At 36.8% G+C, this 18,881-nt stretch overlaps 3 protein-coding genes across 5 annotated transcripts; 2 read left to right on the top strand and 1 right to left on the bottom strand.

The window, feature by feature from the left end:
• On the top strand, positions 1 to 1,989 carry LOC144553282 (uncharacterized). The gene has a single exon (XM_078301379.1). It carries the CDS (start codon positions 1 to 3, stop codon positions 1,987 to 1,989), a length of 1,989 nt encoding a protein of 662 aa, XP_078157505.1.
• A 7,112-nt stretch (positions 1,990 to 9,101) lies between these two features.
• On the top strand, positions 9,102 to 16,232 carry LOC144553597 (RAF-like serine/threonine-protein kinase 20). Of its 2 annotated transcripts, XM_078301824.1 has the most exons (9): positions 9,102 to 11,823; positions 11,919 to 12,085; positions 12,173 to 12,250; positions 12,499 to 12,651; positions 13,360 to 13,523; positions 14,334 to 14,481; positions 14,975 to 15,097; positions 15,457 to 15,544; positions 15,650 to 16,232. In XM_078301824.1, the coding sequence occupies exons 1-9, from the start codon at positions 9,405 to 9,407 to the stop codon at positions 15,838 to 15,840; spliced, it is 3,531 nt and encodes a 1,176-aa protein (XP_078157950.1). In that variant the 5' UTR covers positions 9,102 to 9,404; the 3' UTR covers positions 15,841 to 16,232. The 2 variants fall into 2 exon arrangements, with proteins under 2 accessions (XP_078157950.1, XP_078157951.1); XM_078301825.1 differs by lacking the exons at positions 14,975 to 15,097; positions 15,457 to 15,544; positions 15,650 to 16,232 and adding an exon at positions 14,705 to 14,857 and having other exon boundaries at positions 9,104 to 11,823.
• On the bottom strand, positions 16,079 to 18,365 carry KNAT5 (homeobox protein knotted-1-like 5). 2 transcript variants are annotated; one of them, XM_078301832.1, is made up of 6 exons: positions 17,842 to 18,365; positions 17,544 to 17,664; positions 17,225 to 17,427; positions 16,665 to 16,796; positions 16,449 to 16,579; positions 16,079 to 16,363 (listed from the first exon to the last, which is right to left on the bottom strand). In XM_078301832.1, exons 1-6 carry the CDS (start codon positions 18,139 to 18,141, stop codon positions 16,324 to 16,326), a joined length of 927 nt encoding a protein of 308 aa, XP_078157958.1. In that variant the 5' UTR covers positions 18,142 to 18,365; the 3' UTR covers positions 16,079 to 16,323. The 2 variants fall into 2 exon arrangements, with proteins under 2 accessions (XP_078157958.1, XP_078157957.1); XM_078301831.1 differs by having other exon boundaries at positions 16,079 to 16,369.
• Between the last annotated feature and the right edge of the window lie 516 nt (positions 18,366 to 18,881).

An 18,881-nucleotide genomic window follows, 5' to 3' on the forward strand; every position in this document is an offset into this window, starting at 1 on the left:
ATGTCCATCCCAACAATTGCCCGAGGGAATCTTCCTATATATGTCCTTACGCGGTGGCGGTATGGATGGCCCTATCTCGTCTCATGGGGCATCCAGCAAATCATGCATCTTGTCTCATGGGGCATGCAGCAAATCATGGTCACTCCTCAAGACGACAGGGAGGAAATCTCATCCTTTCTCTTGGTGCCAAATACTAGCTCCTGTTCATCGTATTTAGGTGCTTCAATTGAGACTAATAGGCAATCCTTTGATTTCTTAATTGATAAATTTGCAAATAGGCTACAAATGTGGCAGAGTCGGGTTTTATCTCATGCAGGCAGACTAGTGCTAATTCGGTCTGTGCTCCAAGCCCTACCCATTTATTACATGGCCACTTCTCGTATCCCCAAATCAGTGGTGACTGAGATAACATCAATTATCCGCAGATTTTTTTGGGGAAAAACAGGTCAGCAGAGGTTTCTGGCGTATGTAGCTTGGGATAGAATCACAGAGCCTTTAGAAGAGGGAGGTTTAGGCTTAAGAGATCTCACGACTATGAACGAAGCTTTACTCATGAAATTTTTATGGCGACTTGCGGCAGGTTCAGAAGCCTTGTGGGTAAAGTTGGTAAAAGCGAAGTATATGCCTAGGAGTGACCTTTGGCATAGTAAGAGGGACTATCGCTGCACACAGTTTTGGAGAAACCTGATGAGCCTTAGAGACTCGCTAAAACCATGGGTGCTATGGAAGTTGGGGAATGGAGAGTTGTGCTCAGCCTATGCGCAACCTTGGTTTCAAGGGTCAGTTGACTGTATTCCGAGTGATGAAAGTCAGAGGCGATTGCGAGTCTGTGATCTGGTGGATGCTCAATCGGGTTCATGGGACCTGGACCGTTTAGTTCTACTCTTTGGATACCAGAATAGCATGGAGATAATAGCACATGTCGATGTTCCTGTACCTGGGTCTCCAACAGATCGGTTGGTGTTTAATCAGACAAGTAATGGTGTTTATTCAGTGAAGGTCGGGTACAGTACTTTAAAGAAGCATAGAAATGGTCTAAATTCTGGGAATAAGGAGCTGTGGGGTTTTATTTGGAACAAGGGTGAGGTTTTACCAAGAATTCGTATGTTTCTTTGGAAGTTGCTACAGGGGGCTTTGCCTTTAGCTGCTATTTTGCATAGAAGGTTCCCTTCACACAGCTCAGTTTGTGCAACGTGTGGCAGTCCGGATGAAGATGCGATGCACTTACTATGCCGATGTCAATTCTCAAGGGCATGTTTTTTAGCAAGTCCTTTGGCTTTGAGAACTGATGAACTCCAAGGGAGTTTGGCTGAAGTAATTCTGCTGGTAGCTCGAAGATTAGATGATGAGCAGTGGATGTTGTTTGCAAATTCAGCATGGGCGCTATGGAGGTGCAGGAACGATCGTTCGTATGCCGGTAAGCAACCATATTTTCAGCAATTTGTCAAGTATTTAAACTCGGCGAATTGGGAATCACGTACAGGAGCTGCTCGTAGGTTCTGTGCCTTGCCGAGTAGAGCCCAACCTGTAGCTTCTATGTCAGAAATTGAAAATGATTATAATTGTTTTTTGGATGGCTCCTGGATGGCAGGCTGGCAGGGGGGAGTAGGTGTGGTGTTGTGGTACAAGGAGGAGTTGATGGTTTACAAATCCAAAGCAGCTAAGGGTTGCTGTGCCTTGCAAATGGAAGCGGTGGCATTGAAGGAGGCTATCACGCTTGTGCTTGGGCTGGGGATAACAGTGTGCTCTTTCTATTCTGACTGCTTGGAATTAGTAAACATTTGCTCGACCAATGCACCTCCAATCAATTCGGACTGGAGAGCTTTTGACGAAATCTTGGAGATTTGGAGCTGTTTGCAAGAAAACAACTCTTTCTTATGTTTACATGTGCAAAGAAGCCACAACGAGTTGGCTGATAATTTGGCGAAGAATGGAAGATTGAATGGATGGGACTACTCTGGATATACTCTACCTTGTTTCAAACAGTAGTCAATTGCAACAGAACTGGGGAAACTTTATATTTTAGTTCTGAGTGATATTAAGATGTAATTGTACTGCCTACGGGCTTTTGATGACAAAAAAAAAAAAAAAAATCATGGTACCGGACCTCTCGGTTCAGCAGATATATATGGTATTCATCATGGCGCATGTACCGCACACATCATCAACAAACCATCAGTAGAAACATTTGGGAAACTAGATTTGTTGCTACCTGTTGCTGTTGGCTTCTCTGCAAACAGAGAAATAAGGTGATTTTTGGCGGTAAATTGAAGCCACCAGAAAGATATTATGCTGGAAAGTGAGCTTTGGATTAAATATGTCAAATAGAGAGCGTACAATAAGGGCTCAAGGCTTTTAAGGCTTTTGGGTACTGTTAAATTAATGCAAGATTGGAATCAGGGGTGTTTTTTCATTTCTTTCCTTTTGGTAGTTATTATTTTATTTTCTTTCTTTTACTTAATGATTTATGTTCCATGTTTCTGATACAAGGCACTTAGGCATAAGTGCGCCTGTGTGGCATAGGAATTTGTAATGGACTGTTTTTAAATTTAATACAAATCCTTAGCAGCCGCTGCCAAGCACTTAAAAAAAAAAAGCTACCATGTTTTGCAAATTAAAGTGTGTTTTAATTTGCGTTCATATCTCTGGTTTCAAAAATTGATTCAAATCGTTCAAGTTGATATTCATATTAAATTGTACTTGGATACCAAATTTTATATGAATACATAGAACAGATTTGGTATTTGAGTTGTTTGGATACGTCACATCATATGTATTTTTTTTTTCATTTATATTGATTGGATATTTTCATGTTCTCATTTTGTTTCTATATTCGGCGGCAATGTTTTTTCTTCAGGAAAAATGAGAGTGTAGCCTTTATATGATTGATGATATTCAGTGAAAATAAATTGAACGTACAATGTGTAAAGAAGTTTATAAAATAATACATTTTTTTTTTTTTGCATTTCCCTATAAAATTTTCTGAGAGACGTATTGCATTATTTTTCGCTATAAGGAAATTAGTGTTCGGAAAATATATCTAATGTGGAGTAAAATTAGGGTGTTCTTAAATTCACAAAAAAAAAACTGAACTGAACTTATTAGTTTCAAACAAATAATTCAAACTATTAAAACCGATTTGTCTCACTAGTGATGTATATACACGCAAAAAAAATTAAAACTTTGAATTATTTTTTTACAGAGTCAAGTAGTTTGTTCAAAAGATGAATGTATTAAAATTAATTTATAAACTTTCTAATTTTGACTACTTAACTTTATACTACTAAAATTTAAAATTTTAGGTGTGTAAATAAATAAAATTAGGTATAATCTCTGTAAATAACTTTTTTTATATCAATGAATTGACAGTGCCTTTGGTACACTGTCCTTCAAAAAAAAAAAAAAAAATTTTAGCATGTAAATGCATCACTCTTAAGTTAGATTAGTTAAATTAGTTTCGACGGTTTAAATTTATCATTTAAAATTATAAATTTTAAAGTTAAATTCACAAAAAAAAAGTAAACTTAAAAACACCATACATCTTATCTTTTGTGTCCAAAATTTCTCAACTGCAAGAATTTGTTTAACAAAATTATTTTTTTTAAAGTTTATTTTTTCTTTATTTAAATATTTCTCTTCCAGAACCATACAGCTCTACTTTTATTATTGTAATGAAGTATGCTTCCTCAACCTTTCGTTCAAAACAATTGACCTCATCTTTCCGAAAAATGCATTTTGACTTAGAAATAATTTATCATGAAGAACGACAAAAATTATTCAACAAATATTTTGTAAATATTAAAATAGATTTAAATAAGGCGTGTTTCCGTATTAAAAATCTCCTGCAATCACTATTATTTGGGAGAAAATACTTTCCGTTCTATAACGAAAGTTCATATCTTATGAGCTAATCGAATATTTGAGTTTAAATTCGGTCATTATGTGAAGAAAAAAACGTGGCGCGATTAATACGCTGTGATTAAGTCACATCGTGTGATCAAAATTTATTTTTATGTGACATGACATGGTGCGTCTAAAATGATAGATGATAATTTCATCACACAAATAATTCGTCACAAGTAATTATAGTACACATTATGCGGCTGATCACACTTAATTATTATTTTCAAGTTAATTCAAAAAAATAATAACGTGTCATGTAACATGACTAAGATAATGAGAATCAATCATATTATGAAAATAACCAATAATTGATACACATGACGTAACTAATAATGGTTTGACTAAATTTCTTTTGTAGTTTCAGAGTAGAACTAGGGTGTTCTTAAGTTCACCAAGTTCTTTGATGAACTCAAGTCTAAAATCCATCAAATCGGCTTTAAATGACAAATTCGAACCATTAAAATCCATCTACTTTACGAGTGATGCATCTACGTGTGAAAATTTTAAACATTTGAATTAATTTAGCATAAAATCAAGCGGTAAAAAAACGTTAAAAAAATGAATGCATTAAAATTAATTTATTAACCTTCTAATTTTGACCGATTTACTTTATACGAAATTAATTCGAATGTTTAAAATTTTCATATATAGACGCATCACTCATAAAGTAAGCGAATTTCAACGATTCAGATTCGTCATTTGAAGTCAATTTAACAGATTTTAAACTTTAGTTATGGTGAACTTAAGAACACCCTAGTTCTACTCGTAGTTTCATCCGATCAAATTTGGAGCTAGTTCAGTTCAAAATAAATTTGAACTCTCGTGATATGAATTTGGGTAATAGAGTATGTAACCAGTCTTTTCTGTCTCTGTCTCTCGGGATTTTTGTTTTTAATTAATTACAGCTGTAAGATTGTATGGGATAATAATGGGACTGCCATTTCTAGAAATATATTATTATTATTATTATTATTATTATTTTTAGAGAAAGTTCGTAGGCTGTCTCAATTAGTGATTTGCTCCCGGGTATCTCGGGCCGGGCCGGGCAAGAAGACCTTCATTAAGGGTGTGCTCCAGAGAGGGGTAGAAGACCTTCATTAAAGGGAAAGAAGGGGAAAACTCAAAAACGACGGGCTGCCCTCGTCGCTTACCTGCTCCAAAAGAAGGGAAACGGAGAGGGAGCGAAGGGGAGGAGTTACTGTTCGGAAGGGAGAAAGGAGAGGCATAGTGTTGATTTTTGACAGATCTTGTCACCCTCGATTCAGGGTGTAGGATTTACTCCGAACCCTCGTTTCTCTTCCTCATCACCCCTTCCCCTTTCTCTACGGACACTAGTTCTGGAGCACACCCTAAAGGTCCGTACTAGGACTTTAAAGTTCTTACAAGCATCAAAATTGGTCATGACAGTTGATAGATGGTGGATATGTTGACAATAAAATTGATTTGTCCTCTAAAAACTATTCTCTTTTTAGCACTTAATCAATATTAAATTCTCAAACTACTGATACTTTTGCATTGAATAAGAGGATGAAACAAACTCGTACCAGGCTTGTCTCTCATATATAGTTAGTAGTTCATGGCTTGTCCTAAGTAGTTCATGTAAGAATATATAGAATAGATAGTAGCACGAGCATTGTATCTTTCACTAAATAAAGAGGAGTTCTTCGTGTACATTGAGGTGGGGTACCGTATTCCTGATTATTTTGCGGTTGTTCAATCTTAAGTGAGAGTGTACTTTTTTCTTTCACAAATTCCTCTTTCAACACTTTTTCATTTCCCGCTGGAATTTCATAGATTTATTTCACGAAGTAAGTGACCCTCCCAAATCTTACCAATTCCACCAGTTAAAGGATGAAGATGAACCCGGGTGGAAGGAGACATAATAGTCAAAAATTGGGGGGGGGGGGGTGCCCCTACCTTTCCTTGGATCTTCATTCATTTCACTCTCGACTTTCCATTTCAGGGAATAACACAAGAGACAGAAGCACCAATAGCAAAAAAAATGCTACTTCCAAAAGAAAGAGAGAACAAACAGACTGATTGGACTTAGTTCATTGACTGTAACTTTGTTTCGAGTAGAGAAGAGAGGTGGGAGAGATTGACCAGACTAACTTTATTTTACAGAGGGAGTAAAAAGACCTAGCTGGCACCCCACTCATTTGAATTGGATTTGTACAAGCTAGTCTCGAACTTGCTAAAAGAAGAAAGGTACACCAAGTCAGACTTTCCACTCCTCTTTCTTGCTACTCAATCATCCATGTTCATTGATTAACTGGACTTAGTTCCTTTCCTTTAAGGTCTTTAACCAAAGAATCTGGGGTGAAGCATCCACAAGAAATGGAGAATTACAGGCTTTTCTTATTCATTGAATTGAAGTAGCATATTGGAATTACCCCAGTCTTGCATTTCCACTCTTATCAATATTATAATAGTGACTTTACTAGCTAGTTTCTTTCCGATGGAGTAGTAGTAATAAAGATACCAATTGTCATTCCAAAAATTCCAACCATTTTATATATTATGAAAAGTTCAGGAATAGATATGTACGGAATAGAGAAATTCCACCCACCTAAGTAAATAATTACGACAAATAATGAAGAAACTAATAGATTTAGGTAAGAAGCAAGATAAAAGAGAGCATATTTGATACCCAAATATTTAGTTTGATAACATGCTACTAATTCCTCCTTTGCTTCTGGTAAATCAAAGGGCAATCCCTCACATTCAGCCAGAGAAGAAATTAGAAAAACTAGAAAGCCTATAGGCTGACGCCACATATTCCACCCCCAAAAACCATATTTGGACTGTGCTTCAACTATATCAACTGTACTTGAACTGTTAGATAATCATAGTCGAAAATAACATTACTATTTTCATCGCTATTTCAAAACCGTATATGAAATCTCAGCTTCATATAGCTCCTTTATGGCCACAAAAAATGTAAGGACTAGTTCGGTATTATCGGCATCTTTCTTTGGGGTAAACAGAATAAAGATACATCAGAGAGTCCCAATACCAATGGAATTATGCCTGCTGGAATAATAAAAAAGTTACTTCCGAATTGATATTATCCTTTATAATGAGAATCTCTCTTTGTTTGGTAATAACTGAATCTTTCAATAAAATACTTGTTATATCAATAAATAGAAAGAATTAGGCATTAGTTCATGAATCATTGTAAGAATTGTATATGTATGAATATGGAAGAAAGAATAAAGAAAGATTTTTTTTTATTATTCATTCCATATATGGCATTCCATTTCTTTTTTCCTCTTCTTCTGTCTTAGGGGAGGGTACTTCAAAAAAAAAAAAGATTAATTCGTTCTTGATAGTCATTTCTTTAATTAGTGAATAGTAGCATACTCTAGATCAGAATCGTAGGGAAGTACTACTTGATCATTTCTACCAATTTCAAGTCATTATGATTCGTTTTATGTGGAAAAATCTCTTTTTTGATACCTTACATTATCTCGATTATTAATCTTTTGTGTACCTTGGTGTTCCTAACTGTCCACTGACTTTTGATTGATCGCTGGTATAGTAATAAATACAAGAAAGTAGTATAAACTCCATACAGTTGATCTTTTGTTTGCACCCGCTTCAAGATATGATGACTAATCAAAAAATCAAAATCTTGAGGTAAACAGGTTACCCTGCTTATGTTTACTTCAACTTGATTCTTGTACACACGGAATGAGATTTTTTTCTTCTTACTACAAATGGATAAGCTGTTTGTTTCACTCATATCAGTGTTCTAAATAGTGTGTTATAGCATTTTTGGACCCTAAACGCTAAGCTATGGCATCAAAACACGCTATTTGAGCTACGGACGCTATAGCGGTAATAGCGGTCCGCTATAGCGCATAGCGTGTAGCGCAAATAGTGCGCGCTATGCAACATGAGTTGTTTTTTCTTTTCTTTTCAATTTATATGGGCTTTAAATAAAGGCTCAGATTGGATTTTAACCGTGATTTTTTTTTTACAATTGACGTACTAAGCTTTATATTAAACTATTACTTATTAAATGAGAGATCCATCAAACGAAATCAAATAAGGAAGCTACAGCGCGCTATGCAACATGAGCTGTTTTTTTTTATCTTTCAATTTATATGGGCTTTAAATAAAGGCTTAGGAATATATTAAGATATTTCTTGGAGTAACAAAATGATACATAACTATATGGTAGTTTGAATATTTTGAATAGATTAAGATAGTTAATTATGTCATGATGTCTAGGTTATTTTGTAATTTAAATAAAAAAAATAGATTATGTCATGATGCTGAATATATTTTGAATAGAAAAAAAATCGATAGTTGATATTAGTATTACTATGGATATTTTGAGTCGCGATTTGAACTTTGTATTGGTTCAATGTGAATATTATAATTTTCTAATCAATTTGATGCTATTTATTGTTCTATGAGACTTAGATAATGTTAATATTTACTATGAATATATGATATCATTTTTATAAAAAAAAAAAACGCTATGTAGCATAGCTTTCGCTATAGCGACGCTATTCGCTATAGTTTTTTTTTTAGACTTTCCGCTATGACGCGATAAACGCTATTTAGAACCTTGACTCATATAACTATATGATTTAACTCATCAACCTGAATGCTGAATAAAAAAAAATGAGAATACCTATTTAATACATTGAACCTCTTTTTGTTCTTTGATTTCTAAAAGAAAAAGAGATAAAGTTCATATTTCAACGAAGCACACGTAGAGATATTGATAATACACATATGATATTTCATAACTAATAGATTGAGCTCGTAGACCACCTGAAAAGGAACCTAATAATTTTTGTATAATCGAGACAATAAGAAGTTCTCAAACAATGAAATATCTTAATACTTAATTTGGATCTAATGTATATTCTAAATATATGTGTCTTTGAAAGAACTGTCTGCAAATTTGCTTTGTTGTTGTTTTCTAAGCATTCTAAATTTAATGATGATGATTTAAATATCATGACCTCACGCCTCAACCTAACTTTTGAAAATTTCGTAAAGAAAGATTTAATTCGGGTTAAACATAATAGAACCCGTTTGCAGAAGTAAAACCAATTAACCAAACCCAGTTTAACAAAATGACAACGCATCTAATCTAATCTTAAAAAGCGCACTAATATCTGCATATTTTCTTTCTCTGTCAAGACTCTGAAGCCGTACCACTTCTCTTCTCTTTCAAGTTTCAACCCTCAAAAACAAAACAATCCCACTCAACTCTTTTGTTTCAGTGGCAGCAAGAAGAAAATCAAAGAAAGGAAGACCTTAAAAGCTAAACTGTAATCTGTAAAGAAAGAAGAGAGAAGAGAACAAAATCAAAGAAAGGAAGCCTCGGCATCCATCTGTTCTGCATTCCTCTTCTCTCCTCATCAACTCCACTTCCAGAATCTCTCTCTCTCCTCGCCTATTCCTGTACTTATCCAACCTTCGTCATTTGTTATCAACTAGGGTTTCCGATCGACCAAAACCCTAGCCTAGCTCAACCCATGGACCCCACCCCGGCCAATTCTTCCTTTCTCCCCTCCAATCCCTGGGCTCCACCTCCCAGCGACAATCAAAATAGCGCTCCTGTACCAAAGGCGAAGCTCCTGTGTAGTTTTGGAGGTCGGATTCTACCCAGACCAGGTGATTCGGTTCTTAGGTACATAGGTGGCCACACACGGCTCATCTCCGTTCAGAAAGATCTCAGCTTTAATGAATTCATGCGTAAACTGTCGGGTGTAATCAACTCAACGGATCAAGAACCCGACCCGATATCCCCTGGGTCCCAGATTTCAGTGAAATACCAACTTCCAGGTGAGGATTTAGATGCCCTTGTTTCTGTTTCATGTCAGGAGGACCTAGAAAATATGATTGAAGAGTATGATAAGCTTGCAGCATCGTGCTCTGATGGGTCAGCCAAATTGCGGGTTTTCTTATTTCCTCAATCTGAACCCGATCTGGCTGCTGTTGCACCTGATGAGACGGGTCAAAAGTATATCGAGGCCATAAATAGTGCTGGTCCTGGTAATAAAGAGAGTGTGACTAGTGCTGGTTCAGCAGTTAACCCTTCTGAAAGCACACATGTATTAGATGGGTTTGAAAGTGTCCACGAATCCATGTCGCCACCAGTACAGTCTCCTACTACTTACATGGCAAATCCAGGTTTTGTCTTGCCAGATCAAAACCTGGCTCATAATATACCACCCCAACCTGTACCGGTGGCTGCTTATGTTACTCCTCAGGGTTTTGTGGAGTCCCAACAAGTGGCTTACCTTAATCCACATCAAATTGCCGGTAATATGTCAGCAAACATGGTGCCTTTGGCAGTAAATGCATTTACACCTGCGGTTCCAGTTACCGGACAGAATGGGGCGGCAAAACCAGTACCTGCACGGGTTGAGCCCATCATGGACAGTCAGTATGTCACAAGGCCTATGCAACCAATACAGCAGGTACAACCTCTGACAAGTGATATAAATGGCTACAAGGCTTCACAGCCTCTGACAAGCGATCAGGGAGGTAACTACAAGGTTTTGCAGCCTCTTTCACAGCTTCCGCCAATACCACCGACTTATATCCAACACCAGCACTCAGATACATATGCCACACGGGGGGTCGCACCTGTACGGCCACATGGAAATGTACCTGCCATGATATACGGGGACTGTGCCATGTGTCAGAAAGCGCTTCCACATCAACATTCTGATAATATGATATCTGAACCAATTGGTAATGCCTCTTCACCGGGTGCAGGGTCTGAGGTGAACACAAATCCGGTTTTTTACAGTATTCCACCAGAGAATGTGGTCAAACAACCTGCTTCTAATATAACCACAAACCCAATAGCCATAAACCCAGTATCGACATGCCCGGTGACCGGAAACCCAGTTAGCACAAATCTAGTAACCCCTATAGCAACTGGTCAGACTGGTGTTCATGGGATTGCAATTTCTCAGGGTTTGGACCCAAATATAGGTAGCAGAAGGCCAGTTATTCAAACCACTGAGGCGTCAGATCCTACTAGGAATGTACATAATACGCCTCTGGTGGCACCATCTGGTGGCATACCAGGATCAAACGGACTATATTTAGCACACCGACCACAAAAAAATATTCACGACCAGTTTCAACAGACTCAACCAATTGCACATCCTTACTGGTCTACCACAAACCAATCCCTCTATCAGGTTCAGCCAGATGTGCTTTCAAGAAACACAGATTTTCAGACTACACAACCATCACAAGATCAAGGTGCTGAATTTTTGCAAAATTTTGTGAGTAGTGTTGATGCGAGGGTTCAAGCTTTAAATTTGGGCTCTGCAGCACCAAGAGAACCCAATTTGCAGGGAACAGTTCTTTTGAACCAGATACATGATAACTCTTTCTTGCAACCATATCCTGATTCTTATGTCAGACCTCAAGTAAGAGGATCTGTGTTAATGAACACACTTCCAAACCCGGTTATGGGTCATGAACAAAACTTCAGTAGACCCATGCAGCAACCACCGGTTTCTGTCCAACCTGTTATTCTGAGTACATCCCAAGAGCAGATTGTAACAGGGAATAACAGGCCTTACACTAATAATGCTGGTGTGCCCGTGTACTCACAAGAGATGCATAGCAGCCAGTTTGTCCCTCCCCAACATGTTAAAAATATTGTGCATCCCCCAAAAAGCACTGTGAATGAACAAGATTCTCTATTCTCCAATCAAGATCCATGGAAGGCTATAGGTGGTAACGCGAATCTAGTGCCACCTATGCCCACAAGGTTGGCTAATAATAAGGAGCTTCATGGCACCGCAAGAGATCTGGGTGTAGAAAATAATATTGGTGCGTCTAGTGGATTGAATACCATACCTTTCTTAGAGGAAGGTAATCTCCCAAAGAAGGAAACTGGACCAGATTCAGTCCGAGGCAATAAAGGTAATGTTTAAATTTTGATATGTTATTTTCTTCTTTTATAGTTGTGTCTGAAATCTGAATCCAAATTAATTGAAGATATCTTTTGGAATGCTCAGGAGAGGAGATTGCAAAGAGACAACTACAAGCTGTAGCTGAAGGTGTAGCTGCGGCGGTTCTACAGTCGTCTTTATCTGGTGGCAATAACACGCTTGAAAAAGAAAAAGAGGCTGTTGTACCTCCGAGTAAAGCTGATCTTGAGAGGGTCATGGATGCCAAAGTTGAGGTGATAAGCCAATTTTTGGATTTACAATATTGCACTTTTGATAAATTGTGTATATTTTATTGATTTTCTGAATGTTTCTACTTGCAGGTTCAGGAGATGAAGAATAATCAGCTAGATAAAGTGAATCCGGGAGTTCCTCTTGTTGATGATAATATTCGTTTACAGGTGTGTACGATGGTCCCACATGTTACCTTCATTCCGTTAGGCTGAGTTATTCTTTTGAAGTTTAATTTACCAAACTACACAAACTTAATATAAGAAAAATGTTTTTTTATTTTTGTTTTGTTATTATGATGCGTTCCCTTATCTATAAAATATAAGATAAATAATACTTTAATTCTGAGAACTGGTCTCTTCAATTCAATAAGTTGTCTTTTGTTCTACAATAATGTGGTATTTTTTTCAATATGTAGATAATAAAGAACAGTGATTTAGAAGAGTTGAGAGAGCTAGGTTCTGGAACATTTGGTACAGTTTATCATGGCAAATGGAGAGGTACTGATGTGGCCATAAAAAGAATAAATGACCGTTGCTTTGCTGGAAAAGCCTCAGAACAGGAACGCCTTGTAATTTCTCACCTTCAACTTCATTTTCTTATATTTTTTATTTTTAAGGTTTAATGAAGAGTACATTTAATTAATGGGTTCCTTCTGAAAAAATATCGTCTTTGGTCCTTTTGAAAGTTGATTGTCGTACCTTGTAAATATTTGGTGATGCGAAATTGATGAACTCAAATAAACTTTTCTAATGGTCCAACATCAATAAAAATGACTTAAGATTGTACAAGAACTTTATCTTATATGCACAACTTTCTTTTATGAGTTATGTTGAGGAAGGCTATGTTGAACAGCTACATGATGTGGTAAGTACTGTACACAGAGTTCTATTGTTTTCAGGTGCCAATATGAACAAAACAATTTTTTTCATAGTATGAATAATATATAAGTTTTCATTTGTTATTTTCCCATCAGAAAGATTGTTATATTTGGACGTCTTTTATAATCTTAACTAGTAGACAAGTATTAGTTTCGGAGAGATGCAATTATATGGCTTTTGTGGCCGGACTTATATGACCAAAACAGATGCCTTATAATATAGGTTTTCATATAATATTTTGATGGAAAGACCAAAATGATACAACTGTTTAACATGGCGGTTTGAATTGATATAATTTAAGGCAGTGATTGCTGTAAATGCCAATGACCTCTTCAGCCTCACTAATATGAAACCTTGCTTTTCTCATTATTATCATATTTTTTTTACCTTTCTTTTAGAGGAGCGATTTCTGGAATGAGGCAGGCAAGCTTTCCTCTTTGCACCATCCAAATGTGGTTGCATTTTATGGTGTGGTCGTAGATGGGCCGGGTGGATCTGTTGCAACTGTGACAGAGTACATGGCTAATGGATCCCTTCGACAGGCTTTACAGCGAAATGATAAGTATGTTCCTAATCACATTAGCTAGATGTGTTATTTTATGTTTTGTTATTCTTACCCCTTCTTTCTATGTATGTTGTTTCCAAATCACAGCCAGAGTTGTCATCTTTAGCACTAAAACCTGATATAGTTTGGATTGTTGTTGCCATATTGACAAATTGTTAGATCATTTGACTGTTGGAACTAATTTCATAGATGTAACCAAAAGATCAGGACCAATGGTGCTAGTTAACCCGATTCCCTGCAGATTCATCTCGGATTTGATATAACCTATTCATACATGACCTGAATCTGGTTAACTATGGCGGGCTATTGTTGAAAAGATTTCATTATACGTTAATGGTGAAGGTCTATTAAATTAAAACTTAACCTGCCTGAATACTAGAATATGTTATTTGTGTTATTTATCTAGGATACATGATACTACTAATCTAACGTGCCACAATTATGTAAGGTTTTCATTTTTTTTTTTTTTTCACGTTTACCAAAATCCTTTGAATTCTGAATTTCAATTTTCTTTCTTTTAATGAATGCTATTATCTAGTAGTTTATTTTTTGGAAGAATGTAAACTAAAGTCCAAAACAGAGGACCTGACCCTATGTGAATTACTGTAGCGGGAAACTTTTGGATTTAAAAAATGACTTAGCCTATCCTATCCTACCCGATAAAAGTAGTTGAGATAACATAGTCATTTTTGGACTTAGCCTTGAGTATTGTCATTCTTTGCAAAGAAACATATATGCACTCTGTTAATTGGTCAATAAGAAATTAGTAATCCAGAGAGATTCTTAAGAGATATTGTTATTTGAAAGGATCCTGGATCGGCGTAGACGTCTCGTTATTGCAATGGATGTGGCTTTTGGGATGGAATACTTGCATGACAAGAACATTGTTCACTTCGATTTAAAAAGCGACAACCTACTTGTTAACTTAAGAGACCCTCATCGCCCTATTTGCAAGGTATCCTCTAAAACCTTAGTGCATTATCGTCTTGTTGTTCTCTGTGAAATAGTATGCAGAACAGGCAACCAAATTTTCTTAATCTTTTTTTAATAAAGAAGGTAACATCAGACAAAACTATCAAAATATAAATGAAAAATGCCACGGGTAACAATAAAAATTTGGGAGATTTCGCATAAACAGCTTCTCTCTTGGTTTCTTTAACAGTAAACTATCATTGTAGGCCGGCCTTCTATAGACAAAAACTAATGAGCAGATGGTTTTTTTTGCATATTTTGATGGAATGAGGAAAAGGTGCAGATAGTATAGTTTATTATTAGACAGGTGTACATTATAGTTCATTAAGTGTTATGCATCAGCATGATGTCCCTCATTTTGATAGGTGCGTACATGATATTTTTAAATTTTTGTAGATATTGGCCCTTGCATATGCTTTCATAAGAAGTCAAATAGTGGTGCTAATATTTTTTAGAACTTAAATTCATTATTCTAGGTTGGTGATTTGGGCTTATCAAAAGTCAAGTGTCAAACATTGATATCAGGTGGAGTTCGGGGTACCCTTCCGTGGATGGCTCCAGAGCTTTTAAATGGTAGCAGTAGCCTTGTCTCTGAAAAGGTAACATGACATCTCTTTCTTCCATTCTGCACGGATACTGATACAGGTATCGTATCAGAAAAAATAAGGATACATTATTGCAACATTTTTCAAAATGGAAGGTTACAATACAATGTATATGTTTATTGTTTTTGACGTAGAATAGTTAATATTATGTAAACTGTGAAACAAGAAAGTTTAGGGTCACAATAAAAAACCTATTTTAGATTATATTGGTTGGAGCACTGAGCACCTTTAATCTTTCTCCTTTTTTTTAAACCTTGGAAGTGCCTGCCAAGTATGCTCTCTCTCTCTCATTCTGTGACTCTCTGTGTTAATTTGCGTCTCTCTCTGATCTTCCAATCATTAATGCGTTCTAGGTTGATGTTTTCTCATTTGGAATTGTTATGTGGGAGCTGCTTACTGGAGAAGAGCCTTATGCAGACTTGCATTATGGAGCCATCATAGGTATAACATATCTAGTCTGGAGTGTTACTTAAAAGCACCCTTCTAAACTTGCAAGTTTTATAATTTTATTTGAGGGTATAAATTGTTCATTTTCTTTTAAAATAGGTGGTATAGTGAACAATACATTGCGGCCCCCAGTGCCAGAGACGTGTGATCCAGAGTGGAGGTCCCTGATGGAGCAGTGCTGGTCGTCAGATCCATCAGAGAGGCCAAGCTTCACTGTAGTGGTAAATCGGCTGCGGGCCATGGCCACTGCTCTTGCTCAGAAGGCTCAACAGTCCCAGGCCCAAAAATAGATTTCTTCTTTAGATAACACAATGTCGATATGTACCATGGTTTTAAACACTCTTAGTTCACTGGTTGGTGTTGGTCCATTAGAGAGACACCAGTCAGATAGTGTAGGTTATGAGTTTTTTTCTTTCTGTATTTGATAGTTGAGTGCTCGTGGTTCTAACATTGTGTTGTGTTCTGTTGTGTTGCTAGGGAGATTGTGTATGAAACAGAGAACTCAGCAACAACCAAAAAGAAAGAAAGAAATATTTAAGAAAACTATGGGTGGTTAGGATCCAGTGATAATACAAGCAAATAGTTCTAGCAAATTACACTATAATAGATATCGGAACCCAATGTTTCCGTCGATGTTCTTTGTTTTTAAACAACTAAGCTGAAATAATAAAATTTAGATAAAGATCCTGAATTGTGGTTACAATTTTGTGAAGGCAGTACTAAGCTTTGTGATGACAATCTTTGATGTAAAAGCTACTTTTGTATGCACTCTCCTAAATGTCCAGCTCTGAGGCATGTTTACCTGCATTAGATCTGAATCTAATTTTTGTTAAGAAGAGCTAAAAAAATATGAACACGCTACTATGTGAACTCAATTTATTTCAGATGATTTAATCACCTCTTGCTTTTACTTTTAACGGGTCCACATGGGTTGCTATGCCAGTTCCTCTTCCTCTGGTTAATAAACCAATTGTTTATCTGCTTAAGTTGTAACCCTGTTTCCTGGACCAACCTTGCCTTATCTTCCTCCTGTTCAAACAAGTTTTAGTTATCAAGGTACGGTACAGAAAACATGATAACAAAAGAAGAGAGAAAGAAAAATACTGTACTTAACTGTAGGATAAGGCCATTTGGAGTGAGATTGCCACCACGATTTCAAGAGAGAAGCTGTGTCGCCTGGTAGTTTTCCAGCTCTTCTCTTTCTAAGTATCTCTTCTCTAATGTCATTAATTTTCGTCTTAAAACCCTAGGGGACCATTTTGCAACATTTGTAGTATAAATAAATGCATCTCTAGTAATATTTATAAGCTGAAGTTAGTATGTTTGAGACAAGCTGATCAGAGATCATCGTGCTTTAGATATGCCAATAGTGCTCATCTGGAAATTTGGCAGCATGCCTGTCAGTACTTGCTTAAAAATTGAAATTCCTAGTGGAAGTTTTATGTAGCATCAAAGCTTAACTGTATGTAGTACAGTACACTGCTGAAACTGTTATGTAGTTATCACAAAAAATGAAACTGCACGTAGTTATGAGGTCCCTTACCAGTGTGTACCGAAAATGACAACATGATCAATAGATTTAGTCAATAAACCAAATTTGCAACTAACTAACTACTTAGAAAGATCGCTTTCTTTGATAGGTTAGCAAACGATAAAGCCAGATTTGCAACTAACCTCTTTTAACTCGGTTTTAAGCTCCAGCCTAACGCGTTCAATTAAGGATCTTTCAGCCTCAGAAGGGACTAAAGGACCAAAACCCATATCAAGCCCGTCTAAACCTTGATCGGGTAAATTCGCATCAAGATCTCCATTTTCATCTGTGTTGTCATCTTCATTGTCAGACATAGTAGCACCTGTGCTTTCCTCTGGAGTAGCACCTAAAAATGCAATGCAGGGCAGTACCAAGAGAGAAGAAAAATAAAACAAAACCGTTGCTGATAGTGATACATTTAAAATCAGAGCAGAGAGCAGAGAGCAGAGAAATGATAAGTACCAGTTAAGGTCTGAAGAGACTGTTCAATTTCCCAGCAAGCCATGACTGCTTCCATTGCATGAACTCTGACATGCTGTTGAAGTTGCTCTTTGAAGGAATTAAGTAGTAATACATAATGTGCCTAGAAGAGAAGAGAAGAGAAGATTAAAGAAAATGGATGGTCTCAGATTTATTAATTAAATTGTATTAGGGTTCCAGTTGAAATCTCAATTGACCCCTTACAATACATAATTGAGCAGTAAATCAACCTAGCTAAAATTGTATTAGGGAGGGGTACTGCTCCTGCAATTCAATTTACCATGAAATGATCAAGCTCTTTGCAATCGCTTCTCACTGCCCCAGCAGAGGCAACATTAGAGTACTTAGCTACAACACGAGGTGATTCTGCCAGCTGGGCATCAAGCGTTGCCAATTGGTCAACTGGTGTGGCGACTCTCATGCACGCCACGTGTGCAGCGAGCAACTGTTGGAACAATGGGTGACTCATGAGCTCTGCCTTCAACTTTTCACCGTCTCCAATTGCAGTTCCAATTGTCCTAAGCAATTCTGGCTCTTGATTTGTGAGCTCTTCTGAGTAAAGATTGCTGTAATATGCCATTATTAATTGTTAGAAATCAAGCAAATTAAGGCAGAGAGCAGAGAGATCTTTTAGCCTTTAGCCTTCAGGCTTTAGGAGAGAGGAGAAGAGAGGAGAGGAGAGGAGAGGATTGTCCTTTGTTGTTAGTTTGGTTTGGTTTGGTTTGGTTTGGTGTAGAGAAGTCAAAAAGAGAGATGGGAAAGGAAAGGAGAGAGAGAGTAATTTAGTAGTGATCTGGCTGTGCTGTCCGTACCATTTGGTGAGAGGAGAGGAGAGGAGAGGAGGGTTGGTTAACCTTTTTGGAATCCTTTCCTCGTCAGATTCACTCTCTGCATTAACTAACATGCATGAGTAAACAAATATTTGTAAAAAAAGATTCCTTGTTTTTATTAGACAAATTATAATTTGCTTCATTCTGTCTGCCATGCCCATTTGTTTAAAATCTGATAGTACAATTAAGTCATAACTATCTATCTCTTACTCTCTTAGTAATTAGTTGTCATTACAATTAAGTGCATTACCTACCGTGACGCTTAAGCAATAAGCATTCACCAAGTCAGCAAATTCAAAGTACAATTATTTGTTTTGATATTTCCAGCATTTTAAAAAATGGGAGAGGAACATGGTAAGTCACTTTTGCATTTTCTTCTCTTCTTGTGATGAAAAAGGAAAAGAAAGGACAAGGTAGTTAATTTGGGAAACAACAAAATGCAGGGACCAGCTGGCTTTAATTAGATTAAAAATGACACGACGTCGGTTAA

This window comes from Carex rostrata, chromosome 4, assembly GCF_964058835.1.
Source record: "Carex rostrata chromosome 4, lpCarRost1.2, whole genome shotgun sequence".
Taxonomy (NCBI): domain Eukaryota; kingdom Viridiplantae; phylum Streptophyta; class Magnoliopsida; order Poales; family Cyperaceae; genus Carex; species Carex rostrata.